At 40.7% G+C, this 26,582-nt stretch overlaps 1 protein-coding gene across 2 annotated transcripts in view; it reads left to right on the top strand.

Moving 5' to 3' along the window:
- Positions 1 to 26,582, top strand: part of TRHDE (thyrotropin releasing hormone degrading enzyme) — a 324,392-nt gene that overhangs the window by 205,102 nt on the left and 92,708 nt on the right. For both annotated transcript variants that reach the window (XM_043547744.1, XM_007054797.4), the window contains 2 exons: positions 11,683 to 11,748; positions 13,557 to 13,744. In XM_043547744.1, the coding sequence (XP_043403679.1) occupies positions 11,683 to 11,748; positions 13,557 to 13,744 (254 nt within the window). The remainder of the gene's footprint in view (positions 1 to 11,682; positions 11,749 to 13,556; positions 13,745 to 26,582) is intronic.

Raw genomic sequence — 26,582 nt, 5'->3', positions numbered from 1 at the left:
TGTCATCATGTGCCAGCAATGCCCCTCTGCCATGTACATTGGCCAAACTGGACAGTCTTTACGTAAAAGAATAAATGGACACAAATCAGACATCAAGAATTATAACATTCAAAAACCAGTCAGAGAACACTTCAATCTCTTTGATCACTTGATTACAGACCTAAAATTGGCAATTCTTCAACAAAAAAACTTCAGAAACAGACTCCAACGAGAGACTGCTGAATTGGAATTAATTTGCAAACTGGATACAATTAACTTAGGCTTGAATAAAGAATGGGAGTGGATGTGTCATTACACAAAGTAAAACTATTTCCCCTCCTACTGTTCTTGTAAAGTGCTGAAAATGGCTCACCTTGATCATCACTACAAAAGGTTTCTCCCCACCCCCCGCTCTCCTGCTGGTAGTAGCTCACCTTTCCTGATCACTGTTGTTACAGTCTGTATGGTAACACCCATTGTTTCATGTTCTCTGTGTATATAAAATCTCCCTACTATATTTTCCACAGTATGCATCTGATGAAGTGAGCTGTAGCTCATGAAAGCTTATGCTCTAATAAATTTTTAGTCTCTAAGGTGCCACAAGTACTCTTTTCGTTTTACAGATACAGACTAACACGGCTGCTACTCTGGAACACTGTACACTATTATCTGACTTGTTTATAACCTCCATCCAAGAGCCTAGAAACAGTAAAATCACCTTTCCTTATCCATGTGTTCTACACTTTCATCTATTTATGACATACTGTATTACACATGTCAATATACCTAGTTTACCTTATTTATTTATCTATTATCTATTTATTCTTAATGCAGGTTGACTATTAACTAGTGTGACAAAGTTCCTCCTCTACCTTGGTGGGTCTTGCGCTTATTGGTGGATTTGCTCACCTTGGAGCTTCACGGCAGCCCTCAGCTTGGCCATTTTTCAGAACCCACAGTCCAGGTTGACTCCTCCTGTGTCTGACCAGGAGTTGGGAGGTTTGGGAGGAACCCGGGCCCACCCTCTACTCCAGGTTCCAGCCCAGGGCCCTGTGGAATGCAGCTGTCTAGAGTGCCTCCTGGAACAGCTGTGCGACAGCTATAACTCCCTGGGCTACTTCCCAGTGTCTCCTCCCAACACCTTCTTTATTCTCACCATAGGACCTTCCTCCTGGTGTCTGATAATGCTTGTACTCCTCAGTCCTCCAACAGTCCGCATTCTCACTCTCAGCTCCTAGTGCCTCTTGCTCCCAGCTCCTCACATGCGCACCACAAACTGAAGTGAGCTCCTTTTTAAACCCAGGTGCCCTGATTAGCCTGCCTTAATTGATTCTAACAGCTTCTTGATTGGCTGCAGGTGTTCTAATCAGCCTGTCTGTCTTAATTGTCTCCAGAAGGTTCCTGATTACGCTGTTACCTTACCCAGGGAAAAGGGACCTACTTAACCTGGGGCTAATATATCTGCCTTCTATTACTCTCCTGTAGCCATCTGGCCCAACCCTGTCACACTAGCTATCTATTATTTAGATCATTACTAGATCTGTGTTCCATTAACTCACTTCTTATTGGAAGTTACTGTTATAAATCAGACATATTTACTGCTAGTTTGAGCTTTTGCTTTGGTATGGGGTGATGAATAGCCATGCCATCCCCGGAACAGCACAGGCAAGGAATTTTGATACAGAATGCTCCTCTCTTGCTCCAGGAAGCCATTATCTGTGACACCACTCCTTCACCAGATACAGGTGGCCCACCTGTGTTGTCACAGCTGACCCATTACCATTGCATGTCCGAGATTATGTGGGAGCAATAATGGCAACAAGAGTGCCAGCACCTACTGCCTTCTCTGACCTCTCTCCATTTCTGATATATTCACTGTCACTCTTGATGTTAAGATTATACTAATTAAACAAATTCACCTCTAAAGTTTTTCTTTAAAGGGACTTGTACTTTTTTCTTAAGAGTTAAGTAGGTAAGCAAAAATATAGCCTTGAAGGACTTGTATAAAACACTATTGATTTAATATTTTTTCCTATAAAATATAAAAATGTGTAGCATATTATTGGCCTATTCAAAGGCTGTTGAAGTCAATGAGAGTCTTTCAATTGACTCCAGTGGGCTTTGGATCAGAACCTATCTACATATTACAAACACAAAACATTTGTTAAAAGAACATTACTAAGGTTGCAAAGTCAAGCGCTCAAAAGTTAGGAAATGGCAGAATTAAGTTTTCCTATGCAACCGTAATTTGGTCCCCTTTTGCATATAATTAGACACTGTCACATAATGCATGTGACCACTTACTATTTTCTGCATAGTGCCTCTGTGTCATTCGGTTCATCCGTAATGAGCATTTATTCAATATTTTATTTTATCCTCACTGTTCAATATGTGGTCCCAGGAGAACATGATCTAGTGGGCACAGACTCTTCTTGCCAATGCCATTCCCCCAAAGCTTGATCCCTTCTTGCTTGTCCTCTCCGAGCTTTCCCTGTTGCAGTTCTGTTTCTTCCCCTCCCAGTCTTCTCTCCAGTCCCAGTCTCAGCTTCTCACCCGAGTTCCGTCTCCTTGCCCAGCCAATCCCAGTTCCCTCCATCCTAGCTCCTCTTCTGATCTCTCTCTTCCTTCCCCATTACAGGTTCCCGGGCCCTGACTGCCTACTTTCCTTGACCTTCATCCAATCTCAGTCTCCCACCTACTCCCTCCCTGGCTCCTTGCCTCAGTCTCCTCCCTCCCAATCTCCTTGCTGAACCAGTCCCAGCCTTCCCTCCTCAATGATGTTAGCCTCAATGATATGGCATATAGTACATATGTATCCTTTTGACATGTGTTCAGTGACTTTCATTCTCATATTTTGTTGCATGTGAAACCTATTTATTATGATTTTCTCCTACAATTTTATTATAGGACTTATTAAGAGAAAGACCTATGGATATGAATTCTCAGATAACATCAGCTGGCTAGTTAGCTATTTTAAGATATAGTAAAATATATATGTTTTCTTTCCAAATAAAATTATATTTTTTCCTGATGTGGGCTCAGTAGCAACCTCATCCCTGTTCCCATGAACCAGCACAATGCAATATACACAGTATAGAAAAGTACGCATTTGATGCCTGATCCTACAATCATTGTACAATCAGAATGTCCACTGGCTTCTTAGAAATTAATGGGGATTTTGCGAGCACAAAGATTTCAGGATTGGGCTACTTGTAAGTCTTGTTGGATAGTACACACTTAAAACCAGAAAAAGCAATTTCATTTCCATTCAGACCAATGAGGAAAATTCAAAAAGAAGCTGGATCCATACTGAACAAAAGAAGACTTCACTTGAGCTCTTGTTAAATACCATTTTCCTGAAAATTCAGTTGTTGATCTTAAATAGTCAAAGTTCACCAATTATTACCACACATTAGAATCTGAGATACCACCATTTTCCTGATAGCTATAATAAGACATAAATTGTAACTCTATTGTATCTTTTGACAAATGTTGACTTTTTAATGGCAGCCACTGTAATTGCACAGCTAAATGTGTTTTCAAAAATTACTGTGAGGGAATTTGTTGATGTAAATCAAAGCAAAGAGTCTATAGGCATAAAGCCTGAAAAAGGAAATATATCAATATTGGTTTTTTTGCTGTAGAATCCTGTTTTCTATGATAGTGGTGGAAAGAATGGTGAAGTGCTCTTAGCAGTTTAAACAAACAACAAAATTAGTTGTGCACAAATAGAAATATCCAATGTAAAGAAAAGACATTATTCTCAGTCTTTGGCCAAATTTTGCAACAGTATTTGAAGTTTTAGTGTATCACAGTCTTCAGCACCGAGAAGAAATGTTACACAGATTGACAGGAAGCCACAAACATCTGATAAACATGGTTGAAGCTTCACAGTTGTTGATCTTCTCATCTACTCATTCTTTCTTTAAAGATCTGCCAGGATGTTATTTTCTAGATACAGTAGTGACACAGAAATTATGCTCTTAGTGAATTATCTCAGGTGAGTTCTGCTGAGATCGTTATACTGAACGGCATTGTTACTTTGTTTCTTTCCAAGTCCAGGTTCTGGGGTTTCTGTAGAAAGAACATTATAGAAAAGGTACAGCGGAGCAATTGTCTGCATTGTTAGTTATTCCTGACACTGATTAATGAAGAGTTGTGATCAATTAACAAGAGCCATTCAAATACCTCCCCTTTTTTTGTGTGGATTTTAAAAATACTTACTGAACAATATTTTTGTTCCATTAAAATTTTTTGTTCCTTTAAAACAAAAAAGCTAAAATTAATGTACAAATTCGGTAAAATATTATGCTTCAATTTCAAGCAATACTTTATTTCTGTGGGGCTTGTCCTTAGTTCAGTTGTTTAGCATCACTACCGAATAATACATCAAATACATTTTCCTTAAAGCAAAGCTTAATGTGCTAGCAGGTGTCCTACTGCAAAACAGCCACTATCAGACTATTATAAGCAATAACTCTGCCATCCTTCTAATAGTTCCCTGTTGATTTCTAATGCAGATTGTTTTGCCCCCACACTGTAATTGCCTTTGTCATGTTCCAGAATGGGTCCTCCTTTACATATTATTAGCTAGTAGGGGAGGTTAGACTTTTGTAAGAGATAGAAACCTCTGAATATAGCCATTCTGGTCCTTTTAACCAGAATTACCAGTCAGGCAGGGCACATGTAAAAGTATTATGACACTTAGCACCTGCTTGGGAGCGAGGTTTGAATCTGTCCAATTTAAATACACGTTTACATGAGATTTAATTTATCACAATTCCAGGGCTTCACAAATTATATATCCTGTATGATGCAAAGTTTAGGAGCCTGATTCTTCTCTCACCTTGGAGTCACAATAGTGTAACTATATTGATTTGAGAGGAATTACTCCTGATATACACCAGTCACTTATTGAAGTCTGGTCCCTTTCTTTGCTAACAAGATGCATATCTAGAAAAACAGAGAACCCAGTAGTCTTAATTATAACACTTTTTCTCCCTTTCCTACACTTTTCTGTTATTATCTCTTGTTATGCCTAAACTTAGATGGTAAGCTGTTTAGGGCTCCTGTCTTTTAATGTGCCATCAAGTGCCTATTGCACTTGAGGCACTAGGGGCGGTGGGGCAGGGGGGATCTTTCAGAAATGCTCAGCATTGGCTGAATTCTGTTCCCATTTAAATCAATAGTAAAACTCCCATTGATTCACATAGCTCCAGAAATGTTAGCATTGCAGATCTGAGTATTTCCATAATATATGGAAGTATCTGTGGATAACTAAGAAAAGGGGGAAAGTAAAAATACTATAATTATGCTGGTTTATACAGTAGTGTTAGCTCAAGAGAGAATTAAGATTTATTTCCATGTGATGTTCCAGTATCACTCTTCATGATTAGTAGTTATAGCTTGTTGTTTGAATATAATGATTTAATTGCAGATATGACATGATGACAGTGGATGTTTTCTGATGGCTGATAATTACAAGCATTATATCATTGCAGTATAGGAAACAAATATAAATATTCCCTTTAAAAATAAAGGGATGGATCCTCAGCTGGTGTAGATTGGTTTAGCTCCATTGGCTTCATTGACTGACTATGACTATTTACACCTACTGAGGAACTGGCCTGAAGAGAAGGCAGGACAGTAGCTGAAATTACCACTTGAGTGATGCAGCTGAGATATGAGCATGCCTTTCAAACCTTGTTTAAATTCTGCTTGACACTTTTGTGTTCTTCTTTGATTCTGAAAGTAACCGAAATATGTAACTGATCGACGGGCACTTTAAATTAATTAATAAATTAATTAAATAAATAAAACAGACAGGTTAAAGCCCAAACTTGTGGTAACCTCCGTACAGCTAGTGGAAAATTGAACTTGTTTGGGTATTATTGAAAATGCTCTGCCACTGTTGGGAGAGGTAGAAACCTGGTTTAAAGAGAGGATATCCCAATAGAGGAGGTACAGTATTCTGTAGAACAGTTATTACAAAAATTAGGGCCAAGGTTTTTAAAAATGACTAGTGGTTTTGGGTATCTGATCTGAGAAACTTTCTGTTTTTCAGAAAGTGCTGGGTCAACCAGAATCACTAATCATTTTTAAAAATGTTGGCCAAAGAAACTGTTATTTGGCACAGATTGAGCAGATGAGTTCAATTATATCTGTACAATTATGAGAAGCATAGAGAGAAGATATAATAGTCATTGGAACTTCTATATGATTTGCCCCATGCTAATTTCCCCGTACTGTTACTCACACCTTCTTGTCAACTGTGTGAAATGGGTCACTCTCATTACCACTACAAAAGTTATTTTTCCTCCCTTGCTATCCTACTGTTAATTGAATTGTCTCAGTAGACTGACCTCACACTTGGTAAGGCAACTCCCATCTTTTCATGTATTTATACCTGTTCCTGTATTTTCCACTCCATGCATTTGATGAAGTGGGTTCTAGCCCACGAAAGCTTATGCCCAAATAAATTTGTTAGTCTCTAAGCTGTCACAAGGACTCCTCATCGTTTTTGTGGGATGATATTTCATGGGTTATTTGGTTAATTATTTTTGCCTAAGTGTCAGGCCAGTGACTAAATGCTGAATGCATTTTAATGTAGCAGCAAATTACAGTGTGTCAAGGATAATACCATTTTTGTTCCTTCTGGTAACATTCATTCATGAATATTAACATGTAATCTATGGATTGAATGTAATCTATGGATCTGATATTGCACAGGCTGGTATTTTCCAACAAGACTCACTGGAAACAATATTCAGGTAGCCTCAGATAAAACTGATACTAAAAGTGAAGTGGCTGATCTGTTTAGATGATCTAAATGCTATTTTCCAACTTTCTTTGAGCTGGTTCTGCAGTGCTGTCCTTCTCTTTGCTAAGTGGTCTGACCATGGTTTTCTCTCACTGTTGGGGTACCTCTGCAGTTTGACTGACCCAGGTGCTAATACTAACAGTTCTCTCCTCTCGGTAGGTTTATTCATCATCATCCAGGGTTTATTTTCTTGTACAATATCTCACATATAAAAATATATCAGACCCACCTGTATACTCTAGTTCCCGCACTCACTGATCTTGACCTCCTCTCTTTTAAAAAATCTTAAGCTTTTGTGTAGTATTGTCAATGCTCCATCACTGATTCTCAGTCACTTTCAACTGTCAGACTCTGTCAAAGCCACGTACAGAGCCTGACCCCTTGTCCAGACTTTTTACTTTGAGTGTCAGGTCGTGTCAAGATAACCTGAGGTCACAACTTTGATGCTCGCAGTCTCCAGGAGGCAAAAATAAGAAGGTGGAGTGCCACCAGAGTCAGCATTCCATTAGAATGTGTTGGATGGCCAGATGTGAAGTTTACTAATCATTCCTGGACTCCCTGCAGAATGGTACTTATTACTCTGGAGAGCCAGAGTTCTAGAGACTTTTTCTACTTAAAGTCAGAGATTAAGCAGGTGTGGCAATGGCATAATCAGTCTACAGGTACTTGTGCAACAGGAGCAAATCCAAGGCTTAGGGTGTGGATGAGGGCAGGAGTATGAATCAAAGACATGGACAGAGGTGGGGGAGTGAGCGTGAATCCAGGACTATGGTGGCGAATAAATGGACTGCATTTGGATGAATGTTACTGTCCTGAAATCTTATTCTGAAATCATTTTACGACCATCTTGAATGTATGGTATTCTCCTTTCTAATTCCTCTTATATTGTAGTTGTCCAGCTGTTCTGAGGAAACAAAGTGGAAAAAGTGGAGTTTCTCAGCTTGTAGATAGTGTACCAGATTCCGATTTCAGTTACATCTGTGTAAATCTGGAGTAACTTCATTTATGTCAATCAACTTGACAAATAAAACTAAGAGCAGAATTTGACTTGTATCTGTTTCAGTTCCCAACTGTAGATCTGACTTCTCTTTTGAGAGAAAGATACACATTATCTTTTCCCCCTTTTATATTATTTCCACTTCCAGGTATGTATCAGTCACCATCTTTTATTAGTTATAAGTGTTATCATTCCTGGATGGTGGAATTAGTTCAATTTTTTCTAACTGAAGTGGTTCAATGCCTTAGCAATACTGAGAAAGCCTGGATTGTGTTGGGATAAAGCCCTTATTTAATACGAGTAACCAGCTTTTTTAAAAACTAACACAATAAATGGCCTGTAAGTTTAATCAATAATGCTGTTACTACAAATATCTGTCAAAATCTTTTAGCACTTTTTACTGTGCTTTCTGCATCTTCTAATATTCAAGCCACTTGCCTCAATATTCAGGTGCTAACATAGTTTCCAAACCATTTAAGCTTTACAATTTTCTTTAGAGACTGAGTCTATTATTTGACAAAACATTAGAATTACAGTTTACTTCTTCTTTTGCAAGATCTTACCTGCTTGTGTGGTAATTGTTTCAGCTTGTTCCTTTGATATGGTTGTTCTTTGGTATCTTTTGGGTATTTGAATGATTACGATATTATTATTTTGCCAAACAGGCCCAGCTGAAACAAAAACTTATATACTACCAGCAATGATTGATTCTGTTTAGTTTTTAGTGACACACATATATCGTATTTCATTATTATAATCCTTCTATCCTGCAAGGAGTAGCTCCATATTAAAAAGTTATAATGGGAAGATGTTGAGGACAGACTCATTTCAGAAGAGAGTTAGAGCTAAAGCTCTGCAAAAAAATATATATATCAGTGTCAGTTTTCTGCTTTTGTTTGGTATTTCATTTGTATGGCATATTGGGCAAGGTCTTTGGCTGTCTTGAGTCTTCTTTGCACAGCTCCTATGGTGAAAATCAGGATTAAAACCACCTAAACTGACTAGGGGTGGATTTCCACAGTGTCGAGGTATAGGTATAAGGCTGGCACCAAAGGCTTCTATGTAACTCTCTCCTGCCACCTGGCACTGGGGGTGTGTCTGAGAGTTGTGGGGTGGTTAAGGTATCCCTATACACCCAACAATTCCAAGGTGTTGAGACATGTTTTTTAAGTGATAGACTGTTCAACTTTGTGTCAGGGACCAGCCTGGTGGCAGCAGGATAGTCACAAGAATGTGTCTGTCTGAGAAGGTAGCTTATTGCCTCTTTAGCACCTCCCCTTCTGAACTGTGCTGAGTGCAGCTTAGATCTGGGCTGCCATATTTTGGCTGTCATCTGTCCCTTGTCTTCTGTGATTTGTTTCTCTTTTTCTTTTGCTTGTTTCTCTTTGCTTTCTGATTTGGATCTTTTTCTTACAGTATAAGGGCCAGATTGTGGCTTACACACCCACACAGGAGAACAATGAATACCTTATACCCCCCTGTGAGTGACCAAGACCTTGAGTGTGGGTATGCAGGAGCAGATACTGGGTGCCTGTTTGATCTTTCCACAGAGCAGATGGGTGGGGAGAGGACAGGGCCTTGGCTTGTATCTCACTATGCCTTAGCCAGTGCAGTTTAGCTGGAAGGTAGGGGTTGTAATTACTGTTGGTATAAGCCAGCATTCTTCCTCTGTCCCCTCACCAGTCAGGGGAAGCAGGAAGAAAATGGAGAAGTACTGCTTATATGCCACCCCTTGCTCATAGCTGTACCCAAAGCCTCAATCTAGCTCTAAAGCAGTGGAAAAAAATGTAAAATAGTATTATATCAGGTGAGGAATATAGTTTTATATTGTAGTCTCATTCCTTTTTCTTTTTGTTTTTCTTCACCCAATAAAATGTTTAATCAAAAATAATAAATTCTGAACTGGAAATGGAGAGGTCTATCCAAACCAATCACCCTGCATATTGTGAGTCAAAAGCCAGAGGAAGAGGATGAAAGCATTTGCCTCTCTGTGCAGTCTTTCTGAATATAAAATTCAAGCCAAATGTGATGTCTGGTCGTAGACTGGTAAACAAGATTATTTGGCTCTGTTGAGTAAATTCTCAAACTGTTTCACTGCCTTATTTTATTACATACAAACCCTGTAAACAAATAACAGAAGAATTCATGGAAACTGTATTGTCTAGCACCACTTTAAAATGTGCATGTATATTTGTTGTTTATTTACCTACTCTGACTTTTTTGTATACCTGTTTTAGTCTTTTAATTTACAGTGCAACCTGATTAGCTTTGGATATTTAACTGTCTCAGAAGACTCTATATTTTTAGACAAAATAGAAGCACAATATATTGGTGAAGCCTCTATAACGTTGTCTTTTTCCCACTGTTATTTTCATGACATTGTTAAGACAAGGCACTGCAGTTAACGGAGTCAGTGTTCTCATTTAGCTTTTCTAGCCTGTGATTAAATGGGAGTTGCTGCTTGTTGTAATATGAGTTGGCTGACAAAAGCTAAATCTGTCACAGGTGCTACAATTTGTACATCAGGAAATTTGCTTTCCAAACACTAATTATTCCCATAGTATCGTACTTCACACAAAGCACAAATAACACAGTCAGCAAAATTTCCTCAGTTTTACCTTTGTGCTGTAAATTAGGGTTTGTCTCCTACCATTGTATAAAGTGTAGATGATGGAAATTCTAATGCAGGGAACCCTTTGATTTTATAAGGTTTTTCTTGCTTTAATCTCCCAATCCAATTGCAGAAGACTTAGTTTGTTCCAATAATCACTTCTGAATTTCAAATCTGTGATCGTCTATGTATTCTGTAGGGAGATAGTAAGGCATGAATCTGATAGGGTAGCCTAGAGCTTAACACATAAAAATGAAAACATTTTATGCCAGGAAGGTCCAGGCCTAATCCAGAGATATATTTAAAAATTAATATGGGGAATTACCTTTATTTGGTGAGATCTTGTAGGATATACCTCTGACCTCAAGTACACATCATTTTTATATTTGGCAACCTCTCCTTCTCAGAGGCTTGGGACTGAAGAGCTGTTATGGGCTACTCCTCATTCCTTTGGGAGAGTGGCTTTTCCTACTTTTTTGCCTTTTCATTACTGAAGGGGAAACATGGATAATCAACTGTGGCTGAAAAAACAGAAAGCTTCAGTTTACAGCCCTATCAGATATTCTCAGATCACGTGCTCATAAACACATACTCTTCCACTATAGGCACCCCTTTTATGTGATGTGTACATTTTCTGTTGCTTCCCATGTGGAAAAGCTTTTTAGGATATCATGCTAGAGCCTGAGTTGACAATATTATCTATTTCTGCATTTAATCATAAGGGAAAACACCTGTCCGCAAGACCCCACTAGATATGAGGAAATGGCTCTGATGGCCTATTTCTTGGTTAAATATTTTATAACAGATCTAGCTGTCATCAGAGTGTGTGGGTCCTTGACGTTAGCCACAGAGTGACCTGCTAAAATAAACAGTAGAGCTTTGTTTTAGACATTTGCCTCTTTCATTGCCATGAATTGCCTGGAAACAGATGCAGAGGCTATACAAGTGTTTAAAAAGTAAATAGGAAATACTAATCTTGATAAATTAGTTAGAAAAGGTAAAACTCTGAATGCTATATGTAAACTTACTAGGGAATTTGTTTGTTGGTTTGTTTTTCCATTGAGATTTATTTAATCTTCTATTTTTAATATATTGTAAACAGTCTCCAGAAAATGTTTATTGACTCCCTGAGGATGAACATATTGTATATTGCTAGATTTCCAACAAATGAAAACATTTATGTAATTTAACTGATACTAGCAGTGATTCACAGCTGTAATTATTTGGCCTGTATACAGTAACTTCTGATTTGTATTTTTGTTTTATTTTTTGTAGGACTATTTGACAATTCACAAGTATGGAAATGCAGCCAGAAATGATCTCTGGAATACCCTGTCAGAGGTAAAGTGCTATATAGCCTAATACACTGAGAGAAAAGCAGGAAGCCATAGTGGTGTTTTTATGCCGAGGTTGGAAGAGAATAGTGCCTATTGAAATGCCTAAGCCCAAGAGCACATTTAAAAATGAATGCTAAGGAGTACCGTTTGGGTTCACAGAAAGCGTCAACATAAAAAAATATGTTTTCAGTTGTTTGTGTTATATCACTGACATCAAATAAAGGGAAGGCCTGCTCCCATTGACTTCAGTGGGAGCAGGATAAAGTCTGTAAGTAGGAAAGAGCAGGAAAATGCGGTGCTTAGGCATTTATATTGAATAGGCTTTTGATAAGTAAATATTCCTGATTTGTCGGAAGGACAGACCTTGTAAAGGCTTAAAGCTGGGCATTGTATTTTCTGGTGTCAACTGTTATTATTTGATGTCCTTAGACCAGCTGCAGGTGGTTACAAGGGTACTGAAAGCCACCCTTGCTTATTCTGTGCAGTTTCTTACTTTTTCCTTTGCTTATGTTAAAGCCTTTGGGGCAAATTCTCAGTGATTTGCACTCAAAAGTGCATACTAGTCAAAGAACAGCAGAACTCACAGCAAACATACAGGCACAAGATTGTGACTGCATTCTGGGCCATAAGCAACTACTGTCACATTGGATATGTCAAACCTGTTAATGGTGGGAATTAAAATTCCATATTCCCCTACCTATCAGCATATCTGTTGTCATCCTCTACATTCTCAAGATGTCTCACATGCAGACGGAGTTCTAAGGGGTTCTTCCTGGGATTTTCTTGGATTCACTAGAGGTCACTCAGTCCCTGTTCCAACATTGGCAGGAAGTTAGAGGCATTCCTTGGTTGCAGAGAGAGCTGTCTCTGTCCATTCTTCACTTGCTTGCAGTCTCTCTCCCCATGAGGTGTGAGTCTCCCATTTCTGTCGGGTTTATTGTATTCCAGCTGAAATTCCACCCGATTTAATTCCACCTATTTAAAATTGTATTTTTTCTAGAGTTTCTGTATTAAACTAGAATAAGGTATTCCTGTATTTGCTGCAAGATTTATACAGTTTGAAGGTTTAGGGAAGGTCTGCATGTGCACAGCTTAGCTTTGGACATAAGAATACAGATTTTCCAGTGAGTGGTGATTTTGGATGCCTAGCGTGAGACACCTTAAAGAGGTGTGATTTTCAGAGGACAGATGTTCAGCACTTTCTGAAATCAGACCTTTTTAAAGTATCTCAAGAGGGGCACCCAAAATCAATAATCCCAAGAGAAAATATTCATCAGTGTTTCCAGCTCCTTTTTTAGCCTTTTCTGATCATGGAAATCATTTGCAAACGGCCATCCACAGTCTTTGTGAATGCTGGAAATGTGGGGAAGCAGGTCTGAAGCTCTACTCCTTTTAGGTATGGGTGGGATTTTCAGAAATGCCTCAATGACTTAGGGGTACAAATCCCAATGAAAGTCATTGGAACTTGTGCTCCTCAGTCACTTAGGTGCTTTTAAATCTCCCACCCTGTCACTGTGTTTGCATTTTCTAGCTTGCCACATGAGTATTTATTGCTTTCCGTTCTTAAAGCTGTTTTATTTTGATATGCAATATCAAATGTCTAACTCTTATCTAGAAAGAAGGCTCCTCCTTGATTGATTTTTTTAACCATTTATATCCTGTATTTAGGCGTGGAAAGCGCCTGTGCGTATAGATGCTTAATTGCTATTTAAACAGCTAGACAATGGTCCTCTGGTTTAAAAAGTAAATGGTATTATGTGTTAGATACTAGTATTGCAACAATATACTAAACCAAAACATTTTTTTTGTAAGGCTCTAAAAAAGGTTGGAAAATTTGTAAATATCCAAGAGGTAATGGATCAATGGACACTACAGATGGGTTACCCCATTATCACCATCATGAGGAATGAAACTGCAGACAATATTGTATTAATCTCCCAAGAACACTTTATTTATGACATTGATGCTAAAACCACGGATCCTGACCTAGGAAACAACAGGTACGTGTATTTCTCAATAAATATTCCTACTAAAAGTTGTAGTTGTTTAGCTGCTTCATGCCAGTATTTTAAAGCAAAAGTCCCTGCCAAAATAACGTATCTTTGTCTAGAATCAATGGCATGCTATGGCCCTAACTTTCTAATTTTATTAAAGATTATTCTTGTAAAAAGGATTAGAATTATATTAACATAATAAACAACAAAAGAAAGCTTTTTATGTGCACATTTGCATTTTTAGTGCTCTCTCTGGTTTTTTTCAATCTAGGGTATGCATTTATTTCTTGGCCTCTTCTTTTGGTTTTTTGGCACTCAGCGAAATGCACCAGCATGTGGCTAGATCCTTCTGATGTTGCGTACTTCAAAGTGGCTTTCAAATATCAGCAGGAGTATTCTCTTATTTTGACAGAAAATGTTAATCATCAGTCTTACAACAACTTAAATCAGCTTGTACAGATGCTCCCAATAGTCTGGTCATGTGTCAAGGAAAGACTAGACAACTAAAGATGAACATCTTATATGGTACCCCCTGAAAAAGGAGAAGCCTTTGGAAGTGCTTAAAACACAGATACGGGCTATTTTTAAAAATATACAGAGCGCACTGTCAGCATACTAGGTAAAGGGAAGGCATAGTTGATTCTAAGGGCTTGTATAGATGAACAGCTAGTGCACGGCAAGCTGGGGAGTAAATCTATAGTGCACTAGCCTGTTGCATCCTAATTATCTGTATGGACCCTGCTGCTATTCACAAGTTCCCTAGTGTGCTTTGATTTACTGCTCTATGAAATGAGAGTAGGTCAGTGTGCACCAATGAACATTCACTGTGCAGCAGCAGGGTCCACCTGGAAGTGCACGGCATACTAATGTACTGTGGATTTACACTCCGACTTTCCATGCACTAGTGCAGGGGTGGCCAACCTGTGGCTCCAGAGTCACATCCGGCTCGTCAGAAGTTAATATGCGGCTCCTTGTATAGGCATCGACTCTGGGGCTGGAGCTACAGGCACCAACTTTCCACTGTGCTGGGGGGTGCTCACTACTCAACCTCTGATTCTGCCCCAGGCCCTGCCCCCCACTCCACCCCTTCCCACCCCATCCCCTGAGCCCGCCATGCCCTCGCTCCTTCACCTCCCCCTCCGAGCCTCCTGCACACCACGAAACAGCTGATCGAGAGATGCAGGGAGGGAGGGGAAGGCGCTGATCGGCGGGGCTGCCAGTGGCCGGGAGGCTCTGGGAGCGGGGGCAGGGAGGGAGCTGATGCGGGGGCTGCTGATGTATTACTGTGGCTCTTTGGCAATATACATTGGTAAATTCTGGCTCCTTCTCAGTCTCAGGGTGGCCACCCCTGCATTAGTGGGTTGTCTAGACAAGCCCAAAGTGACTTTTATGCCTCCCCTGATCTTGGATGCTGTCAGGAGCCAAACTAAACCTCAGGGCAAGTTAGAGCAGCCACATAGCTGCTGTAACTTACAATAGCTAGAACAGTCCCTTAGGGTTAGGTCTTTCAGCTGGGATTAATAGAGCACTTAGCTCTCTGGCCCCACCCCCAGTGGCTTGCATCATACTCGCTTCCCAGAATGTCTCCTCCCTGTCCCAAGCTAGCTCCATGACACTCCTTGCACTGTTAGTACCTAAGGGGACTGAAGTTAAACTGACTGTGCTGGTTTTATACCAGCCCAGAATTCCCTGACATTTCCCAATTAAGGCATCTTTAAGGTTGCTTTGCTGGGGCCAGGATCTGTCTGATCAGGTTGAAAGCAAACTCAAAACTATCTGCTAGGGTCAATGTCTACAGGACTGCCATTTAGTCTAGAAGCTGCTGTCTTCACCTCCTCTGGTTGAATGTGCAAAGGTCACTCTCTGAATCTTGACTTGTCACAGAGAGGACAGTAGAAGTCATCAAAAGGTAAAACTAAGTGCAGATGTTCACTTGACATGTTGGGGTTTTATGGAACAATATTCCTGTAAGGGAGTTTGTTATTTTTTAATAACCACTATACTGTAAATTTATTCTCCATTGTTTCATGTGCCATGGATGTTGTGGAACTCATACCTAAGTATGGTACATAGTTAATTGTTGTTTCACTGGCTATGTTGTTAGCTCCCTAGCGGGAGCTAAATTTAAACATATGCTTAATACTTTGTTGACACAAACCCTATATTTGTTCAAGAACAAGAAAGGTGAAAAAGTATATCGTGTGGATGGAAAGTGTCTATGCCTCACAGTTCAGTGTTACTCTTCCAAGAACAATTTGGGCTGGTCGACATTAACTCTGTAAGTCAATCTAAGTTATGCTATTTCAGTGATGTAAATTAGGTTAACTTACAGTGCTGTCTACACCACACTCTCCCATCGACATAGCTTCCAGCTCTCGGGGAGGTGGAGTGCAGATGTTGATGAGAAAGCACTCTCCCATGAATTTAGTGTGTCTTCACCAGACCTGCTAAATCGACAGCACTGCATCGATTGCTGCGGTGTTGAGTTAGCCAGTAGTGTAGACATGGCCTTTATCTATATATCATATTTATTTGTGTAGTGTTTTTTGTGTCATGGAACACTATATATATTATAATGTATGTATGTATTTATACATGTATTCGTGTGTGTGTATACACCCGCAGATAATGTGAGTGAATTTTATTATGCAGGAAAACAGTGTCTAATAGTGTTTAGATAACTTAAAACAAGTATAGTACTGAAAGCATTGAAAACTTCCGCATACATGTTTGTCAATGCATCTCAGTCTTAATTTGCAATAACTCTGCTACTATGCAGTGATTTTGTGTGGATGTGGATAGCTGAGGGTTAAAATTAGACCATTACACTTACTTTCATTTGTGACCTAAATTCAGATTTGAACTCAAATTACCGAAGGTGAAAGGCTAGTGCACTAACCCTCTTTACACTTCCTCGCCCCTCCCCTGAGAAAATAGGCTTTATGGTGAGTAAGTACTTGATGTTTGGATCCTCTTTTTTTATTTCTTCTTCTTTGCCCCTGTCTATTTTTTCCCTTTCCTCTGCTCCACCTTCTCATCCCCTTATCCACAAATGGGGAAGAAGCCTGTTGCAAAGTGAAAAATGTCATTGGTGGAAAATACCTAGGTCAATCAGTTTGATGGCAGAGCCACGTCCTGCCACTTTTCAGTTAAAATTATGTGCAAATCCTACTGACATGAAGTCTAAGTCACAAAGAAAACGGGCCCGTAAAAATTAAGTGAAAGGGACACATACATGTTCTGTTAGTCTTTCAAACTCATCTTCTTCCGAACCATATTAGTCACATAGGTTGGTTATACATTAGTGTCTAGAGTTTTATATCACTGATCATTTAATTCATTGTAATACTACACACTGACAGTCACGGCCTGATGGAAACAACATTTGTGTGTCTTTTACATGTCCTTCTGTACCGGGGTGATCGTCTGAGCCATATACGACAATCTTCAAAAGTTTGAGAGCCAGGATGCTGACGCCCTGAACCCCCAGCAAGCATGCCCTGCTGGTCTGAAACCCCGAGCCCCAGCAGGTGCTCCCCGTGGGGCTGAAGCCCCAAGACCCCCCACCCCACTGGGCAGAAGCTCGAAGCGATATGCAGGGTCACTTGCCCCCAGATTTTTGCCAGGGTTTTTTGGCCCCACTTGGTCACATGGTGACCTCTTGGAGAGGTGGATTAACTACATTGATGGAAACCATCTCCATAGGTGTAGGGAGCATCTGCACTACAGCAGCATAGCTGCAGTGCTGTAGCTGTGCCAGTACAGCGGCTGTAGTCTAGACATGGCCTTAGAGTATTAGTCTTTGGGAATCCAGGTGTGGGGCTTTGATTCAGCATAGTATAGAGGTAAGCACAGGTGGCGGTGGCTAGGGCTAGAGGGGACTCAGCCCCCCAACTCCACTTCTGGCGGTGACACCGGGGCAAAGGAGGGAACGGGACAGTGTAGGGGGAGGGCCCAGCCTCTAGGCTGGATTCCCAGCAGATGGAGCTAGATTCCTCAGTCCTGGCAGAGAGCACTGGAAAGGGAGGGAATCCTGAGGTGGTGGGGGAGAGGACCCTCAGGGTGGGGGGGAATGTCCTGAAGTGAATGTGGTGGGAAGGAGGGAGATCCTGAAGTGATTTAAGGGGAGGTCCTGGTGGAAGAAGGTTGCTGAGGTGATTGGGGTAGGAAAGGAGAGTCCCAGAAGAAAGGGTGGATCCTGAGTGAGGCCCCACATTTGGTGGCACTGGAGGTAGAGTGGGTGAGGCATTGCAAGGGAAGGCCCATCTGTGCATGGATGCACACGTCAGGTGATGCTGTGGCAGGTTCGAATTTGTGAGCATTAAGAGTCAACAGGCCACAGCAGGGAGCCAGCCCCAGCCACACTGGACAGGAGCCCCTCTGCAGGGTGAGTGCGGGGTGGGCTCAGCTCACTCTCCCTCCCCCAAGAATTTTCAGCAGTTGCTTATGAAGATAAAGGCTAGCCACACTTCCCCAAAGCTTTGGTGCTTGTTTGGGTTTTTTTTTGCTGTGGGTGGTGGTGTTTTGGTGTGGTTTGTGTTTCCCAGGTTAACAGGATTTAGGTGGGAAGGCTATGACAGATACAGAGGCAGCAGTGGAAGTGACTCATGTAGTGGAAGACACAATGAAGATGACTGGATGTGGAAGCTGCGGTATGTACATGATACTGGAGGGGGTACCTGGAAAGAGTGTCATCTGCATGAAGTGCCATCTGATAGAGCTGATGGAAGAAAAGATTCGAGGATTGGAAAGGCAGGTGGAGACTCTGGTTGAGTTTAGAAGGGGGTTTGAGCAGATGATGGAGCAAAGACATGAGGAGGCTAAGGGAAAAGCTCAGACTTGCATATGGAAGCAGGACTGAGGAATTCTGAGGGGAGACTGGGTGAGGAAAGTGGTCAGTGGAAGCATGTGACTAAAAAAACCAGGCAGAAGAAAAGACGGGCTAGTGAAGGAGAAATAGAGCTCAAGAACAGGTTTGCAGAGTTGGAAAATGAAGAAGGGGCTCAGCAGGTAGTCACTGAAGGTGGAAGGGCAAGGAAGAAGAGCAGAACGGCTAGTCCTATAGGAAAAGGGGAAGAGTCAATGGAGACTACACCAAATATGACCCCAGGAGGAAACAAGATGAGTTGAAGAGGATTACAAGGGAGAATAGGAATGGAAAGAACTTGCAGCCAGAGGGAACAGGGGATAGACCAGAGAATCGCACCGTCACCAGGAAAGGGCAGGTCTACGTGATCAGGGACTCCTTACTGAGAAGAATAGACAGGCCTGTAACCAGAGCTGATCCAGAGAATAGAAGGGTGTGCTGTCTTCCGGGTGCTAAGGTACAGGATGTAGACCTGAGGTTGAAAAGGATCCTAAAGGGAGCGGGAAAGAATCCCATAATTATCCTTCATGTGGGAAAAAATGATACAGCTAGATTCTCGCTGGAAAGTATTAAGGGAGACTATGCTAGGCTGGGGAAGACACTTAAGGAGATCGAGGCTCAGGTAATCTTTAGTGGGATTCTGCCTGTTCCTAGAGAAGGGCAACAAAGGTGTGACAAGATTATGACTATCAACAGATGGCGTAGGCAATGGTGCTATAAGGAGGGCTTTGGGATGTATGGCCACTGGGAGGCATTCATGGACAGCAGACAGTTTTCTCGGGATGGACTTCATCTGAGTAGGGAAGGAAATAGACTTCTAGGATGGAGGCTGGCACAACTGATTAAGAGAGCTTTAAACTAGGAATTTGGGGGAGATGGTTGGGAGATGTCCAGGTAATCTCCACGCCGGATTTTAGCATTGAGAGGGAAGAAAACGAAGTAAGAAAGGATACAGCCATGGGTAGGAGAATGTATATAAGGAGGAAGGGCAGTGTGGATACCAGTCTAATAGGTTATACTGGCTGTAGAATAACCGTGCCTAATAGGGTACAGGATGTGAGCGAGGCCAAACAGCAAAAATTAAGATGTTTGTACACCAATGCGAGCAGTCTACTTAACAAAATGGAGGAACTAGAGCTACTGGTGCAGGAAGTGAAACCAGATATTATAGGGATAACAGAAACATGGTGGAATAGTAGCCATGACTGGACTACAGGTATTGAAGGGTATGTGCTGTTTAGGAAAGACCGAAATAAAGGTAAAGGTGGTGGAGTAGCATTGTATATCAATGATGAGGTAGAATGTAAAGAAATAACAAGCGATGGAATGGATAAGACAGAGTCTATCTGGGCAAAAATTACATTGGGGAAGAAAACTATTAGAGCCTCCCCTGGGATAGTGCTTGGGGTGTGCTATAGACCACCTGAATCTAATTTGGATATGGATAGAGCCCTTTTTAATGTTTTTAATGAAGTAAATACTAATGGAAACTGCGTGATCATGGGAGACTTTAACTTCCCAGATATAGACTGGAGGACGAGTGCTAGTAATAATAATAGGGCTCAGATTTTCCTAGATGCGATAGCTGATGGATTCCTTCATCAAGTAGTTGCTGAACCGACTAGAGGGGATGCCATTTTAGATTTGGTTTTGGTGAGTAGTGAGGACCTCATAGAAGAAATGGTTGTAGGGGATAATCTTGGTTCAAGTGATCATGAGCTAATTCAGTTCAAACTGAATGGAAGGATTAACAAAAATAAATCTGCAACTAGGGTTTTTTATTTCAAAAGGGCTGACTTTCAAAAATTAAGGAAATTAGTTAGGGAAGGGGATTGGACTGAAGAATTTATGGATCTAAAAGTAGAGGAGGCCGAGGATTACTTTAAATCAAAGCTGCAGAAGCTATCGGAAGCTTGCATCCCAAGAAAGGGGAAGAAATTCATAGGCAGGAGTTGTAGACCAAGCTGGATGAGCAAGCATCTCAGAGAGGTGATTAAGAAAAAGCAGAAAGCATACAGGGAGTGGAAGATGGGAGGGATCAGCAAGGAAAGCTACCTTATTGAGGTCAGAACATGTAGGGATAAAGTGAGAAAGGCTAAAAGTCAAGTAGAGTTGGACCTTGCAAAGGGAATTAAAACCAATAGTAAAAGGTTCTATAGCCATATAAATAAGAAGAAAACAAAGAAAGAAGAAGTGGGACCGCTAAACACTGAGGATGGAGTGGAGGTCAAGGATAATCGAGGCATGGCCCAATATCTAAACAAATACTTTGCCTCAGTCTTTAATAAGGCTAAAGCGGATCTTAGGGATAATGGTAGCATGACAAATGGGAATGAGGATATGGAGGTAGATATTACCATATCTGAGGTAGAAGTGAAACTGGAACAGCTTAATGGGACTAAATCAGGGGGCCCAGATAATCTTCATACAAGAATATTAAAAGAATTGGTACCCGAAATTGCAAGCCCATTAGCAAGAATTTTTAATGAATCTGTAAACTCAGGGGTTGTACTGTATGATTGGAGAATTGCTAACATAGTTCCTATATTTAAGAAAGGAAAAAAACGTGATCCGGGTAACTACAGGCCTGTTAGTTTGACATCTGTAGTATGTAAGGTCTTGGAAAAAATTTTGAAGAAGAAAGTAGTTAAGGACATTGAAGTCAATGGTAAAAGGGACAAAATACAACATGGTTTTACAAAAGGTAGATCATGCCAAACCAACCTGATCTCCTTCTTTGAGAAAGTAACAGATTTTTTAGACAAAGAAAACGCAGTGGATCTAATTTACCTAGATTTCAGTAAGGTGTTTGATACCGTGCCACATGGGGAATTATTAGTTAAATTGGAAAAGATGGTGATCAATATGAAAATTGAAAGGTGGATAAGGAATTGGTTAAAGGGGAGACTACAATGGGTCCTACTGAAAGGTGAACTGTCAGGCTGGAGGGACGTTACCAGTGGAGTTCCTCAAGGATCAGTTTTGGGACCAATCTTATTTAATCTTTTTATTACTGACCTCGGCACAAAAAGTGGGAGCGTGCTAATAAAGTTTGCGGATGATACAAAGCCTGGAGGTATTGCCAATTTAGAGAAGGACTGGGATATCGTACAGGAGGATCTGGATGACCTTGTAAACTGGAGTAATAGTAATAGGATGAAATTTAATAGTGAAAAGTGCAAGTTATGCATTTAGGGATTAATAACAAGAATTTTAGTTATAAGCTGGGGATGCATCAATTAGAAGTAACGGAGGAGGAGAAGGACCTCGGAGTATTGGTTGATCATAGGATGACTATGAGCCGCCAACGTGATATCGCCGTGAAAAAAGCTAATGCGGTCTTGGGATGCATCAGGAGAGGTATTTCCAGTAGAGATAAGGAGGTTTTAGTACCGTTATACAAGGCACTGGTGAGACCTCACCTAGAATACTGTGTGCAGTTCTGGTCTCCCATGTTTAAGAAGGATGAATTCAAACTGGAACAGGTACAGAGAAGGGCTACTAGGATGATCCGAGGAATGGAAAACCTGTCTTATGAAAGGAGACTCAAGGAGCTTGGCTTGTTTAGCCTAACTAAAAGAAGGTTGAGGGGAGATATGATTGCTCTCTATAAATATATCAGAGGGATAAATACCGGAGAGGGAGAGGCAAATTATTTAAGCTCAGTACCAATGTGGACACAAGAACAAATGGATATAAACTGGTCATTGGGAAGTTTAGACTTGAAATTAGACAAAGGTTTCTAACCATCAGAGGAGTGAAGTTTTGGAATAGCCTTCCAGGGGAAGCAGTGGGGGCAAAAGATTTATCTGGCTTTAAGATTAAACTCGATAAGTTTATGGAGGAGATGGTATGATAGGATAACATGATTTTGGTAATTAATTGATCTTTAAATATTCATGGTAAATAGGCCTAATGACCTGTGATGGGATGTTAGATAGGGTGGGATCTGAGTTACCCAGGAATGAATTTTCTGTAGTATCTGGTTGGTGAATCTTGCCCATATGCTCAGGGTTTAGCTGATCGCCATATTTGGGGTCGGGAAAGAATTTTCCTCCAGGGCAGATTGGAAGAGGCCCTGGAGGTTTTTCGCCTTCCACTGTAGCATGGGGCACAGGTCACTTGCTGGAGGATTCTCTGCTCCTTGAAGTCTTTTTAAACCACGATTTGAGGACTTCAATAGCTCAGACATAGGTGAGAGGTTTTTCGCAGGAGTGGGTGGGTGAGATTCTGTGGCCTGCGTTGTGCAGGAGGTCGGACTTAGATGATCATAATGGTCCCTTCTGACCTTAGTATCTATGAATCTATGAATCTCTGGTTGGGGCCAGCTCTAGGTCCATTGACTCACCTTTGCTTTAAAAAGACTAATTTTAGAATAGGCCTGGCAGATGTATTTTGATAAATTAAAGAGAGAGCTGAAATATTTAAGAACCACAGTTTTGTAAAAATGTCTGTTCTAATCTCTGTGCCAAAGCACTTGTGTCATAATTAACTATTTAAGATGCAGTATAAGACACCACACTTATTTTTTTTTCTCTAAAAACATATGGAGGACAATACAAACCCACAAGGAGCATTTCCAAGGGACTAAATGCCAGAGTGAATACTCCTGATACCCTGGAAGTGGCTTACTCTTGAGTGCTGCCAAATCCAATACAGATGAACATTTTAAAATTTTTGTTGTAGATAAGAAGTAGAGTGTATATATTTGTTTTTCCTAGTCTAACACAAGACTCCACATGTATACTATAATTAGAAGGGGGTAAAAGCTGTGTTTTAAGGGCCAGATATTCAACATGTGACTTCTTTGTGTGCATACAACTTGACTTATGCAATTTTAAGGAATATCACTGTGTATAAATACTATAGAATTCACACAATCCTGTTTCTATGCACAAATGGACATTGGTTTTACTGGACACCTAGCCCCGGAAGATATTTTATGTGGGAAATATTGAGAGAAAATGAGAAATTACAGACTCCTGCTCTGGGGATGCCATAGTATACAAAGCCCCAGTCAAAGTCCATTGAAGTCAATGGGAGTCTATTGATTTCAATGGGGTTTGGGTCAGACCCATAAGGATATGACAGATAATGTTCTAATTTGAAGCTGTCCCAGGAAAAGTCCATAACTCCTGCTTTATGGTGCACAGGGCAAATTCTGCCCTTGAATAAGTACACAAAACTTCCATTGATTTGGGGTCATGTCTGCATATCTGAGGACAGAATATGTCCTGGCATTACAGGACTGTACAAAATGAGGAGATAATCCATATGACAGGGTTCAGTGGGTTTCCCTCATGAAAGAGAGAACCATAATTTCAAGGCACTGAAAAGACATCTAGCATCATCCATCACTACAGAAATGATTCACAGGTTTGACAAAAAAATATGAAAAATAATCTGCTGTCTAGAAAATGAGCTAATCAATTCTGATGAAATCTATAAACCATTTCGGTTCTATACTGAAGGGGAGGCACAAACATGAAGCTCTCAGATATGGAGAGTTTTTTTTCTTTTGAAAATACACAGAGTTCTTCTCTTTAAAAACAGAGAAATAACTTCTTTACATTTAAAAAAATATTTGCTACTTTCTGACTGAGAGGGAGAGCCAGGAACTATTCAGGCACAGTTCATGTCCCCATGGGAATTCCTGGTGTCCCTGTGAAATGTACAGTGTTTTCTGCAGCATGGCAGTTTTTATAGTTCATATTTATTGTTTCATCGTACATTATGGGAAGGGGAAATGCTTCTAACCTCCTCAAAAGAATATAGAAGGCCCCAAACATAGTAAAACCACCATGGTTCCCCTGGCTGTGGGGAAGGATCCATATCACATAGGGATATCACATATCTACATATCCATATCACATATCTACACTCCATATATGCTGAAGAGTTTGGCTCCAGGGTGTCTCTCTCTGTGGGGATGCTGCGGGAAGGTTAGTGGCCTGGCCTGGTTAGGGAGGCGACCAACAGACCCAACGCTGTGCAGATTCACAGGTCTAACGCCACATAGGCCCTATGTGGACTCTGTGTGGACCCTAGAGAGTGGCTCAGTAGCCACTCCACTTCAAGCTGTATGGTTGATTGCAGGATTTATTTCCCATTGAACCTCCTCTTAACAACCTGCACAAAACTCATTTATTGAAGCCTTGCAAGAAAGGGGCAGTGCTTGCCCCTTTAGTAATGAGAAGTGAAATAATAAAAACATTGCCAGGTGTATCCCCATTTGTTATTTATACGACACTTTGGGTGTATATACACACAAATACAGTTTTCCTTTACTAAATTGTTTGCCGGTTGTAGACAACAACTGCTGCACTTCTAGAATAGAGGTTTAACTCACACACTTTCCCATCTCTCTTTTGAGAGGAGCTCAAAAGATTATTTTCTTATTATGTCTTTCACCTTTATATTATCTGATATATTAAGCGTAAGTTATAACTGATATTGCAAATAACTGTCTTGTCACCGAAGGGCCCGATTCTGCCACTCTTGCTCACATTGATTACTCCCATGGGCATTGAGCATGAATAAGAGTGGCAGAATTTAACTCTGAAGTAGTGGGATGTTATTGAATTCTGTATGGTATGCAAGAAATGAACAACATGGGATAAAAAAATCAAAACAATTGCATATATATACAAGTATCAGAAAAAGGTTAAAACTAGGGCTCTATCCTGGCTGCTCCAGCTGAAATGGAAGAAGATGCAGGGAGCCCCTTCCCACCACTTGTACACTCGTGTTCGTTAGGGGACAAATATAATGCCAGTGGTTGTGCTCTTCCTGAGCACGGAGGCAATCCATACCCCAGCTGCTTGTCAGGAGCCAGCACTGTGGGGACTGCATGCTACATATCTAACTAATAGATACAAGAGCTGCTTATAATAGTGTTCCCTCTCAGGCCCATGCAGGCAGAATGCCTTTGGCCACTGCCACTAATTTGCCCAGTGCACACTTTGCCCAATATATCGCTTTGCCTCTAAAAGGCACAGAAGTCTCCTCAGCATTTTGTTTCACTTTTACTTGTAGAAGTTCCTTTTTACATGTTACATTATGGAATCAGAATATAAAATGCCCTTACAATCTGCTAATGTGTACTCCTGCATTGATGTCACTTTTCAGCGTGATTGCTGCTGTGAGCAATGGTGTCAGAAATGCCAGTTTTAATTTAACCTGTGATTTCCAAATGCATTTCACAGTTTATACTTGGATTGCTTCCCACCATAGAAACTTTCAGCATACTCTGATGTGCAGGGGGCTGCAACTATTAATGTTGTAGTGTGCCAAATACTAAAGTGAATAAAATTGGTATATTGTGTTATGGCTTTCTACACAGTGACAGCAGTCCCATACACTTAGAGAAGTTGGGCTGACAATGAAAAGCTTCTACTCTTTTTTTAATTATTGCTGTGGCTATGTTGCTTTCCACATGTTTTCATGTACTAATTCTCAGGAATTATTGGGCACAACTAAGTTAATTAACCCACATATTCCTGATTTTAAAAAAAAATCATGGCGGGAGAAGGTGGTGTCCTTGTGTGTGCAGAGATATGTATAATTTGAAATGGGGTAAGTATGGAGTCAGGTGGCTAGTGTTCATTGGGTGGAGCAGAACAGTGAGGGAGGAGGAATTGGGAAGGGTGGGTAGCTGTTTTGGGGAGTGGGGATAGATCTTGGAAGCTGGTGTAGAGCATTATAGATGTGGGAGCCAGATAGTGGGACTCAGTCAGGAGATGAATGGTGTGACTGGCACTGCTGCAGTGGCTGTTGTCTGAATGGAGGTGCTGCTTTCTGTAATCAAAGGATGGTTCAGTGGTCCAGAAAAGAATGGAAATCCTTTGATATGTCACTAATCCCTTCCACTTCGAGGATGCTTGTCTTCCATTGAATGATAGCCAATTATCGCTGGTGGATCTGCAGGTGGCTAATGAGATTGATCCAGGATCCATAGATCTTTGTCACTGTTGTGGC

Source organism: Chelonia mydas, chromosome 1 (genome assembly GCF_015237465.2).
Source record: "Chelonia mydas isolate rCheMyd1 chromosome 1, rCheMyd1.pri.v2, whole genome shotgun sequence".
NCBI classification, from domain to species: domain Eukaryota; kingdom Metazoa; phylum Chordata; order Testudines; family Cheloniidae; genus Chelonia; species Chelonia mydas.
This window is presented reverse-complemented; position numbering and strand designations above follow the sequence as displayed.